Genomic DNA, 12,231 nt, shown 5'->3' with positions numbered 1-12,231 from the left:
GATCACCCAACCGGAGTGGCCGGGCTGGGGCTCAGCAAGGCTGAGAACATCCGCAAATGAGGCATCACCCTCCCACCCCATTGCTGCCTCTGTCTCTCCTTCTGTCTCTGTCTCTCATGGTCTCTCTCCCTCTCTGTCTTTGTCACCGCTTCTCTCTGTGTTTCTTATTGTCTCTCTGTGTCTCTCTCTCTCTGTCTCTCCCTCTCTAGCCCTCTCTCTTTGTCTTTCTGTCTCTCTCTGCATGTCTCTTTGTGTTTTCTCTGTTTCTCTGTGTCTCTCTGTCTCCATCTCTTTCTCTCTCTCCCCCTCTCTCTCTGTCCCTGTCTCTCTCCCTCCCTCCCCTCCTCTCTTGTTTTGGGAGGAAAGGCGGCACTTTTCTGGGTGACAGTCCTATAAAGTTGTTCTTCACACCATTTTGTTTGTCTGCACCCTTGGGGACAAGGGACTTTTCTGGCCCCCCTGCCCTGCTTTGCTTGTCCAGATGGCAGCGTGAGGGGAAGGTAAGCCCCTTGCACGCAGTGTCCCCGGCAGACACTGCACCGTGCCACTGCTCAGCGAGGCACAGCCAGAACAGGATGAGCCACAAGGTGGGGCTCCCTGCTCAGGAAAGGGAGGCTGCGTCCAGTTCCACGAGCACCTCCAAGATTGCACAGGGAGAACTGTGCCATCCTGCACCACGTCTGGAATTCTCTTAACACAAGAAGGAGAGGGGAAAGCGTTTTCTCCCCCTGCAGACTCAGTCCCCACCGCTAGGGACAGGAGGGACCATCTCCTGTCTCATTTTGCACTTGATCTCTACCCTCTCCTGTCTCTTGCTCGGTTACACCTGCAGCTGGTGCAGAGCTTGGTGGAACACCTGCTAGGAGTGTGAACCCGCACATTCTAGCTGAGGTTTGTGATTAAGGGGAGTGGCCAGGCTTGACCCAGGCGTCCTGCTGGAGATCCCTCCTTACCCTCCTGACTGCATCAGGCTCCACATTACCCAGTGGGTGTGTCCTTCCTGGAGCCCAGTCATGCTGGTGGATGCCTCTGTTTACCTGTTGTCTGGACAGATGGACAGACAGTGTGCAGTACCCAGCAAGAGGCTTGTATGACTAGGACACTAGGCTGCTCTTGAGTGGGCTCCTAGGCTGCTTAAATGCATCCTGAGATCAGAGGGAAGAAGATGGTGACTTGCTAGCACTGGTAGCATTTGGGCCAGTGGCCTGCGTGGTCCCTCTTGGGCTATGGACACTGGGGTGATATGGTACAGGCGGCATGCAGGGCCCAGGCAGCAGGTCCAGCCTCCCTCCCGGGGCCCCTGCCCTCAACTGCCGGCTGCCGGGGTGTGAGCTCGAGCGTCCAGGACACCCCTGGGCTTACACGCTGCCACGCCTCTCCCAGCTGTCCTCACTTCCTGTGGGCTCTGTCTCCAGAGTAGAGCGGAACCCCATCTCTCCTGTGCCCCTCTTGTCCCCACTCCAAGGCAGTCTTGGTCCTGGGTGGAATGTTGTAACAGCCTTTCCATTCCAGCCCATACACGGTCCTCCCAGCAGCCAAAGGAACCTGTATAAAATGAAAACCTAATCCCACCCGCCCAGAGCTGAGAGTCCTCCAGTGGCTGCCCATTGCACGCAGAAGAAAACGCCCTTCCTGCCCCAGGGCCCAGGCCTGCACGACCCATGCAGCCCCTCCTCACTGCAGCCGCCCTGCCCTGCACCTGCCACTGCATGCTGGCCTCACCCAGATGCCTGCGCCTCTTCAGCGGTTGCTTGACTTAAATGTCACCTTCCTGGAGGGGCTTTTCTTGGCAGCACAATCTCAGTGAGTGCCCACCCTTGTCCCCCACTCCATTACTCTCAGTCACTGCATCCCGTGTGTTTCATCCATAATTCTCGTCACTGTTGATAAATGTGCATTTGTTTTGTTTTATTTTGCTTGCCAGACACCTCCCCCACCAGATCCACAGCTCCCTGAGAACAGGGGTCCCTTGCAGTGATCCTGGTGCAACGTGGGTGCTCAGTAAACAGTTGAAGAGATGATTATTGCATAAGAGGGTGACCCTTCTAGAAAGCGTGTTCTGTTATCTTAGTTTGATATAAGCTGTGCAGCACACCACACAGGTGCAGTTTAACCACTTTCTTTCCTTTTTCATTTCAAACCAACAGACGACAGCAGTCATTCTGCCCAGTCGTTGGCGCCTGTCAGGTTTTGTCTCCTGCCTGGCGAGTATCCTTTGGAAGTTCCATTCTAATCACAGGCTCCTGTGCTGGGTGCCATGAAGAGAAAGCTAAGGGGCAGCTTTCCCTTATTGGGCACTTAGAATCCAAACATAAATGCTACTGGCTCAGAAATTTCTTTCTTTTGTCCTTCCCCTCCCTCCCTCCCTCCCTTCTGTCCTTCTTTCCTCCCTCCTTCTTTCTATTTAACGCACCTGCCCTCCTCATTTCCCCTCATTTGTGAACTCAGCTCCTTTGTGTTGTGTTGGGAGAAGCCTACATTTTACACTTTCTATGGGAACACAGTCTCTATAATATTTCTTGAATCTTTATAGCACGTGTTAAGGCTCTTGCTGAGAGCATTGCTACCATGGGCCTGAATGAGCAAGTTCTCCGTTGGGGACCTTGGACTGAAAGAGCAGCTGGGCAAGCATGGGGAATGAAATCTCAGGATGAACAGGGTGCCCGCAGGATGGTTTGTTAGGGCGGCAGTGGCTGCTATAATAGGTAAACCCACCACTTCAGGGGCTTAGCATTGCAAGACTTTATTTCTTGCTCCCCTGGAAGCCAGAGCTGGTGTCCCTGGTCTGTGACCACCTTCTGCACGGTCGCTGGGAGACCCAAGCTCTTTTTGCTGGTGTGGCTCCACCTCCTCTCAGTCCCGCAGGCCCCCATGTTTAAGGTAGCAGTTGGGGAGAGAGAAGGCAAGGTCCGCTGTGGGGCTGTTCATGTCCAAGGCTGGGAGGGACAGATGTCCTTCCTGCACATGTCCCATCGGCTGGAACTTGGTCATGTGGCCACTGCCACTGCTGTTGGCCCAGGAAGAAAAGGCAAGCAACCTTTCTCCCAAAAGATTTCAGCCAACTTGTTCCAGTAAAAAAAAAAAAAAAAAAAAAAAAAAAAGTATAACAAAATAGCACAAGGGAGACAGCTGGCTCTACAAACACGAAATGCAGCACATGGATGATTTTGCTTAATCTGCACAACAGCAAATGCACTATTATCAGTCCCATTCTATAGATGAGCACATTGAGGTACAGAGTAGTTACCTAACTTCCTCAAGACCTCACAGCTAGTGAAAGGTGCAGCGGGGAGTCATGATGTGGTTTTTTTTTTCAGCCTTAATTAAGGTTTGATTGACAAATAAAAGTTACATATATTTATGGTGAATTTGTAACGTTTGGGTACATGTATACATTGTGCAATGATTAAATCCAGCAGATTAACATTTCTGTTGCTCACATGCTTATCACTTTGTTATAATGAGAACACTGAAGATCTACTCTCTCAGCCATTTTCAAGGACACATTGCATGATTATTGACTGTAGTCATCATGCAGCACCATCGATCTCCAGAACTTATTCCTCCTAAGGGAAACTCTGTACCCATTGACCATCATTTCCCCATTTCCATCTCCTGCTCCTCCATCTCCAAGCCCCTGGTAACCACCCTTCTGTTCTCTGTTTCTGTGAGTTCCACTTTTTTAGAATCCACGTATATGTGAGATCACACAGTATCTTTTTGTGTCCTTAATCATCATACTAGTCTATTAGGATGAATCGATTCTAATATATTTTAAAATTAAAATGATTTTTCTACTACATAAGCTTTTTATAGAAAAACTTAAAACATAAAAATTTAAATTTAAAATACCCATAATTTACAACTTGGAGACAGTCTCATATTTTTCCAGAACTTTCTTTTCAGGATTCATACACGTATGGCATATCCTTTTTGTAAAAGACCCGTTAGGACAAGGAGTTCTTCAGCCTCTTGGTTTCACAGCACATGCCACAAACCATTTGGGGTCAGCTGTCACAGCTATGGGACAGAGCCGTCTGTGGCAAATCCCTCCTTGTTCTTGGTCCCATAGATGTTGAGACAGTAAAACTCTTCTCCCTACAGTGGCATTTACACACCAAATGGAGACTCTGTTGGTCAAGGCACAGCTGTTATTTGAGGCCTTGATAACTGACAGCAAAGTCATTTACATTGAAGAGCTTGTGTTTTATTCCTGCTGTGCAGGACACTGAGTTCATGTGACCAAGGGCATAGCCGGGGTCTAGAGTAGGAGGGAGTGAGCATCTTTGTCACCTGTAAAGTGAGAGGGTACATAAAGGCTCACATGAACAGGGACGGCGGCCACCAGCCAAGGTGCCTGCTTGCAAAGCTGCACAGAGCTGGCATGTTGGCTCCGCTTGTGGGTGTGTGGGCCCTGGCAATGTTGTCTGGCCTCCAGCAGGAAAATGCCCACCAGGTGCCCATGTGAGAACTCCAAATGGCCTGTGCCCCAGTGCTGCCACCCCTGGGTCTGCCTCTCTCAGTCATTCTTTCCATGGCCTCACCAAAGTTTGCTTTCCTTTGAGGGACAGTCTGCCATTTGCCCCAGGTCCCTGTCTGCCAGGCGTAACCAGGATGACTTCATTGCACATTTGCCTTCACATTTGTATGAGCCCGCTCTTTCCCTCTGACTCTACTGCTTGTAACCCTGCCAGGGTAGCTCGTGTGCCCACCGGAAAGCCTCTTGGGCCCCACCTCCTCTGTCCCTATGCAATCTCCCTCTCTCTTCTCTGTCCTTCCTGATGCCTCCCTCTCCTACCTCCTAAGCAGCAGGAACAGCAACAGCGGTTCTCAGCTGGCCCAGGTACTGGAAACGACACTCTGTCCTTAGTCTGGGAAGCACAGAAACTGTCAACCATCGCTGCTGCTGGCTTCATCTGTGGCTCCAGATTCCGCCTTCCAGGTGGCAGCTCTGTGACCTTTGCTGCATACACGCATGAAGCTGTAGAGCTTGGAGGAGGACAGGCTGGGGTCAGTGTCCTTTTCTGCTGCTTCATGACATGTTCCCTTGGGCAGGTTCCCGGGAGACCTTCCCATGCCTTAAGTTCTTTACCTGTGAAGGGGGCGGTCACAGTAACAGGACCTATTCCTCGTCCCTTTTCTGCAATTCCAAAATCCAAAAAGCACTTGAAAAACAATTTTATTTTTAGTGAATTTGGTGCCTAAACTCACCAGGCAGCAAACTCTTCTCTGAACTGATGGAAAGTGACTTGAGGCTTCTTGGGACTCGGTACATTCTGGTTTGGAAATAGTGTATTGTTTGTGGGGCACAGCCTTAGGCCTTGCGGGAGATAATCATGTAATAGGAAGAACATATAAACCATATTATCAAAATCCCTCAAATTCTGAATTATGAAACACGATCTGATACGTGGTTGAGGCACAATAAATGTTGGCTATTGCTATTAAGTTCTGGCTGGATACTCTTCCCCACTCTAGGATCCTGGAAGGAGACCAGCTCTGTCTTTCTCAGAGAAGTGTTAAAGAATGCATGCGCACCTCACGGAGGTTTTCTCTGGGCTTGATCGATCGGGAGGGAGGGTGAATTAACTAAGTATGAACTCTCTCATCAAGCGGTTTTCTGTTGTTTAGTGCCCTTTTTCTGATCGCCTCACAGTCTTCCATACGCCAGAGACTCTGACACAGTACCCCACCTCTCCTGTGTATCACTCGATCCAGGGGCTGGGTCTGGGGGGTGACCTGTTAGATGTGTGCTCAGGCACTGTCCTGGAGTGAACTTCCCCGGCACGATGTGAGTAGACAGGGCCCACTGCCAGATTCTCTGGTGACTGGTCTTGGAATTGACCAGGGTAGGGACACCCATCAGACTCCCATCTGACATCGTTCCTGGTCAAGCGTCATGGTCAGGGGCCAGAGCCCCTCCCCACCTTCCCTTCTGGCTCTGCGTTGAGCAGTTGGCATGGACAGGGCTGGTTTGCTGAGAGGTTATTCCTAAACTTACATAGGTTGGTTTCTCCTACTCAGTATCCATGTGCAGAAGATTCTAATAGCTGTTTTTGATATTTATTTAAGGCACGCACCTAACTCACACCATGATATTAAGGACAAATGAACACCAGCCCTCCCCCAAATTGGTAATTACTGCTGTGATTTAAGAGATAGATGGAAGGTTTATGCTGAGTAGTTCAGAGAGTGTCTGCACATTCTTAGGAGCGATCCCAGCTTTACCTGATAACAAAAGTCACAGAGAGAACAATGAACTTACACCAAAAGTTGGGGTGACGATGTGGTCACGTTTTTGTTGGTGGTGATAACTCAGATACAGCCTTAAATTGTGACCACCAGGGTGGTGTCACATATAAGAAAAATAGTACAGGCACATGTATTACCCTTTTATAGATAGATCTTGAAATATATTTCTCACAGTTTGCAGTTTTAAACAAAATGAATTTACTCTATGACCAAATAATTTTTGGAAAATAAGGCAGGCACTGCGGTCCATGTTAGACCAGTGACTCTCCAGTTTTAGAAAATTCACATTCCTGGACCCCTCTCGTGACCTACTGAATGCGAATCCTGGAATTAGGATTGGGTGTGTGTAGTGGGTGTGTGTTTTAAAAGCTTCATAAGACAGGCTTATAGCAGAATTTGAGAACCAAAGCCATTGACTAAACCTTAATTAATCCAAAGGTTCCAACCAGAAAAGCCGGAGGAAAACCAGAGATCTTTAACAGCAGCAGCACATGCCAGTCTTAAAAAAGTTCTTCGTCAACATGTCTCAATAAGCTGTCGTATGTATTTGAAGCATCTGGAGAGAAGCTTCAGGGTTGTTTAATTTAACATACCCAGCCTGAAATTCAGTTTTCATATGATTGATTTTAGTTCCTTGTGGAAAAATGAGTACATATCACTCGCAGAAGGTTGTCAGAATGCCATGCTCTTGAAAACCATAACGTTTTAAATCTACTAGCCCTGCATGCTCCCTGCACAAGGCTTTTGCTTCTCTTGGAGGAGGCCCCCCGCTGTGCTCTGTGGTTTTGAGGTGACGGCATCATGAGAAGGATTTTGACGGCGTTTTAAATATTCACTCCGTAAAACTGGTCTTGCTTCTCCTCTCATGGATCATGGCGAAAACTCAGGGACACAGGGCTGGTCATCAGGATTCAGTGGGAGCTTTTTCCACCAGTAGTTAAAGACTACTTGGAAAGGAAGAAAACTCAGAATCGTCAACTGCTAATTACTCTGTGAGCATAAAAACGTGATTTTTATTTTAAACTTTACAAGTGTATTACCTAAGTCAGGGCTCATACCTGTGGCCTTGGAGCTAAATCTGGTTTGCATATGTGTTTTGTGTAATTTTCTGTGTTCTTAAAATTTTGAATTACTTGCTGGCATTTAGCATGGAATGTTTTTACATAAATATCCAGAAGTTAGACTTCTCTTGGATAAAAAAAAAGTAGGAAATGCGGCAAACAGCACAGGCCTGTATTTACCATAACAGCGGGCCTGGCACCTCCAACTTTGCCTGTTGGGTTTCCTGCCTCGGATCTGGCGCAGCTTCTAGCCTTGTTTTTGAACTTTCTTAAGAGATGAGATTTACCTACTTGGTTTTTATTTTCTTTTAATTATTTTAGTTTGTGCACACTTGAACGCCTTATATTTTCATAAGTAATTTCCAAGAGCATATCATTATACAGTATACGGTCTCTGATGAATGGCCCCCTCCCCCGGTAAGTATTTGAGTGTTAGCTGCTCAGTGTCCTGGTGAGCTCTACAGCCATCGGCTCTATGAGATCTGTGGAGTTCTGGTTGGCATGATGGCAAGTTGGCATTTGTCCTTGTTTCACGGAAGTTTCGTTGCAGTTCTTGCTTTGTAGTTTTTCAGTCTGTCTGAGGAGGTATCACGTGTTAGATTCCGGAAGCTCAGACAGTGCCTGATGTGGTATGTCAGGACTGTGTGTGTCCCTCTGTCTGTGAGTGTCTTGGCTCTCTCTGCCTTTGCTGTGAATGGCTCCATGCAGAGGTGGCTAACCCACTGTCTGCAGTGGATCCTAGCTCTATGTACAGCCTGGCAGCTGTGGAGGCTGAAGAGAGGGATCTCCCTGGTGTCCTCTTAGAACAAGGAAGCCTTTTCCAGAAGGCTCCCCTTCGTTCTCCCATCCTATCTCAGTCCCCACAACTTGGCCACCTACCTGCCACTTTGCCAATTATTGGCAGAAAAGGACAGGACCTGTGTTGATTTTCTATCGCCGTGTACCAAATTACCACACATACAGCTGCATAGGGCAATACCCGTTTGCTGTCTTGCTGTCTCTGTAGGTTGAGTCTGGACACAGCCGAGCTGGCCCTCTGCTCAGGGTCTCCCCAGGCTGTAACCCAGGTGTCATCTAGTCTTAAGCTCATGTGGTTGTTGGCAGAGCTCAGTTTCTTGTGATTGTAGCGTAAGGCCATCTTGGTGACATGGAGCCGTATATAACATAGCCCAATCAAAGAAGTCCCATCTCATGACCCTTGCCATGTTCTATAGGTTAGAAACAAGGCACAGGTTCCACCCACACACAAGTCTTGGGTGCGGGTGGATGGGGGTCACCCTAGGGTGTAAATGACACAATACATGATTGGCTTGGACTGATCAAGATTGACTCTTTGAATCAGGAAGTGGGCGTTCTTCCTAGATCATGTTGCAGAGGAGGAGAACTTAACAAAATCTGGGTTCTTTTATCCAAGAGGAGGGAGGCACTGAACGCTCCGCAAGGGCATCAGTTATAGATTGCTGTGTAACTAAGAATCCCAAACCTCAGTGGCTTTGTACTATCACCGTTTTATTCACTCACAAGTTTATGGGTCAGCAGTTTGAGCCAGGCTTGCTGGGTCATCCTGCTAGTCTGGCCTGGGGCCACTCATCTAGTGACTGTCGTCTGGCAGCTCACCTGGGGATGGGTGATCCAAGGTGACACCTGTCATGTGTCTGGTCGCTGGTGCTGGTAGTTGCTGGGCATCTCTGCTATGGGGTGCTCATCCTCAAGGGAATTAGCGTAGGCATCTCGACCTGGTGGTGTCCAGGAGGGCATGGGTGGAAGCTGTAAGACCTTTTGAAGCTTTGCTTGAAAGTCCAGCTACATCAATTCTGGCATATCCTGTTTGTCAAAGCAAGTTACTAAACCAGTTAGATTCATGGGGAGAGGAAATAGATCCTCTCCCCCCATTTAACAGGGAGAGTCACAAAGTCACATTGCAGAGAGACACACATCCAGGGATGGGGGAATTATTGGGGCTACCTTCTCAAACAGTCTGCCCTAGTATGCAGTCAACAGGGTCTGTGTCCACGTGCATTCCTCCTCGCCCACAGATGCCTGTCCAGCCTGTTGCTCTAGCTGTCACGTAGAAGCTGTTTAGCCCAGAAGAACATAATCCCAGAGCCTCGAGGAGGGACTCTGATGATTCAAGACAGAGATTTTCCTTTTCTTGTCCTGGTGCTTTTCCTTCTCTTTCCTTTTTTCCCACCACTCATCAAGAGTTTTATTATGTCAACAGCCAAGAGGTTTCTTACTTCCAGCCCAGATCTGTCTTGTTTTATTTAAGTCTGTTTTTTTGTTGTTGTTCAGCCTCCCATGCAGAGAGAGAAAAAAAGTGTATTTTATCGCAACCTATTCCTAGAAACTCTATCATTCAGGATCTAGTTGTAAAATGGCCGTACCTTCTACAGAAATAATAAGCAGAGGAGCGGGTTTCAACCAAAGTCTCCACATCAGATAAATCAAAGATATGACCAGCATCATAAAATCAATATCTCAAAGCTATAATCCTCTCAAATAATTTTAATAAAAATGTTGTTCTGCTATGAGATGGGAATAAATATGTTATATTTTTATTATGAAAAGAACACCAATTCACTATAAAGTGTATGCATAATACATAAAAATATAATTCTATTCTATCATAAATATTGCTATTTATATTGCTAGCTATAAAAAGTACCCAATATTTAATTAAAAGTAATTTTGAGAATATGTGGATGTTCCTTTTAAATAGCAAAGCATTGTATATTAATCTTAGGCGTTGTTGCCTTATTGGAATTTTTGTGGGCTTTTGGGGAATAATAATGATAGTGATAGCTAAGTATGTTCTAGGCTTTGCCCTAAAGTCTTTGTTTGTATTAACTCATTTAATCCTCTCAACACCCTAGGAAGCAGGTGCTGTTATCATCTCTACTTTACAGTAGAGAAACTGAGGCACAGAGAAATTAAGAAATTCACCCATGTCACGTACAGAAGGGCAGGGCATGAACTTAAACCCAGGCCTCCTTGCCCAAGAACTCTGCTCTTAACTTACATACAAGCATCATTAATAATGAATGTTCCCCTCCTCTCCCTCAATACTCTTTAATAACCAAAATAATTCTAGTTTATTTCTAATTCTGAAGGGCTTTGATATTATAAACTGGTCGGCAGGAGCTCTCTTTCATTATTGCATTGTGTCCGTGAGCATGGATAAATAATGAGCTTACGCAGAAATATGGTCTGATGCTAAGCAGCAGAAGAAAAGGCGTGAAAAGCAAGGACTGTTAAATCCGTCCCTCTTCATGCTGGGAGCCTATGGGACCTGGGGCAGAGCCAGGCTTACCGATCAAGTGCCCATTGCCCCTTGACAGAGGAAAAATGTGGGGCTCAGAGGAGTCAACTAGCTGGCCCAAAGCCACACAGCTAAGTCATGCAGACGGATTTGAACCCAGACCTGACTCTGAAGCCAAGCGCTTTCACTACATCTGATGCTGCTCGTAATTTGAAGATGTGCTCTGTGTCTGGGGGAGATGACAGAAGCCACACAATGAAAAACAAATGGGCAGGGGTAGGTTTGTGCAGTGTGCAGGGTTCAGATTCTGGAGTAAGACCCTAGTTCATATCTCAGATGGTACTCATAAAAGAGGGAAAAAATTGTGAATCTTGAATCACTGGAAATAAAAGAATTAGCAGGTTTTTTGATCTAGGGAAGAAAAAGGAGGACTAGGAATGATTAATGGTTCCAATATTTTCCACAGATATTTATCCCACCGTGTGTGTGTGTGTGCTTGTGTGTGTGTGTGTTTGTGTGTGTGTGTGTGTGTGTGTACATGTATATGATTTCTCACTCAATCCTAATGTTTCCATTAACTCCAATCCCTCCTAAAAGTTGTTTTCTCCAGGATCAGGGAAGCAGACAAAGGGGAGACCAGGAGCTAACACAGTCATGGGCTTTGGATGCATTTGCAAAATCCCCTGCACCAATTATTTACATCTATTTTCTTCCATTTCCTTATTTGCAGGAGTTTGTTCAGCTGGCAAAGAGACTGGTTAGTGATCCTGCATTAGAAAGAGAAATCGTGGCCAACGGAAGGGAATACGTGAGAATGTACCATTCCTGGCAGGTGGAAAGAGACACATACCAGCACCTCATCACGAAGCTAGAAGGAGGCACGGAGGTCTGAGGAGCATGCCTCATCCTCGCCTGTGCCGTCCACACCTGCCACCAGATGCCCAGCCCTGTGCAAACTCCAGAGACGGGGTCTGGACCACTTGGGTCCAGTACAAATCAGACCAGTCTCTTTGGAATCTATGGTATATGGAATTGGTAGCTATGTTGATTGGGAGTCTCCGGGGACATGGCATTCATCCCAGATGTTTCTGTGCTTTCAGACACTGTCCCAGATGTGTCCACCCATCAGTCCTGGTGGAGGTGCATAAGTGAATTGGCTGATTTGGATGTGGAAGGGGCAATTGGTTTTTAGGAGAATTTGGGAGAGAATTTGATCAGATGCTTTAGGTTTCTCTCATGGGTGTTAGAGGCTTATGTTCAAGCAATCACAGTGCAGACCCCTCTCTCCTGTCTTCTGAGTGACCTGTACCACTCATTGCCAGTTCAAAAAACAAACACAAAAACCAGGTGTGTCAGCTGAGTAGCATCCTGGCAGCATTTTTGACATGATCTTGGAGTCCTGAGTGGCACGTTGCTGGCCCCAGGCTCTGACCAGTCTGCTTCTCTAGACGCTAGATGGTGCTGTAAACGAGCTCACACCCGGTGTGTCTTACTCTTCAGTGGTGTGACTGAAAGACTAGGTGTGCTTTCTAGAAAAGGGGCTCTGCAGGCCCCGCCCTCCTCTTGGTCAAATTTGATCAGAAAACGGAATAAGCACCAGCCACATCACCTGTGGCCTGGAGAATACTCGAGTGACCTGAGAGGGAGGCCTGGGTATGT

The 12,231-nt window shown here is 47.2% G+C and overlaps 1 protein-coding gene across 1 annotated transcript in view; it reads left to right on the top strand.

Moving 5' to 3' along the window:
- GLT1D1 (glycosyltransferase 1 domain containing 1) overlaps window positions 1-11,464 on the top strand; it is a 96,044-nt gene extending 84,580 nt beyond the window's left edge. The window contains exon 12 of the mRNA XM_063087723.1: window positions 11,303-11,464. Coding sequence (XP_062943793.1) covers window positions 11,303-11,464 — 162 coding nt within the window. The remainder of the gene's footprint in view (window positions 1-11,302) is intronic.
- Window positions 11,465-12,231: the final 767 nt, after the last annotated feature.

This window comes from Cynocephalus volans, chromosome 2 (assembly GCF_027409185.1).
Source record: "Cynocephalus volans isolate mCynVol1 chromosome 2, mCynVol1.pri, whole genome shotgun sequence".
NCBI lineage: Eukaryota > Metazoa > Chordata > Mammalia > Dermoptera > Cynocephalidae > Cynocephalus > Cynocephalus volans.
The sequence above is the reverse complement of the archived record's forward strand: the minus strand, read 5'-3'. Positions and strand labels throughout refer to the sequence as shown.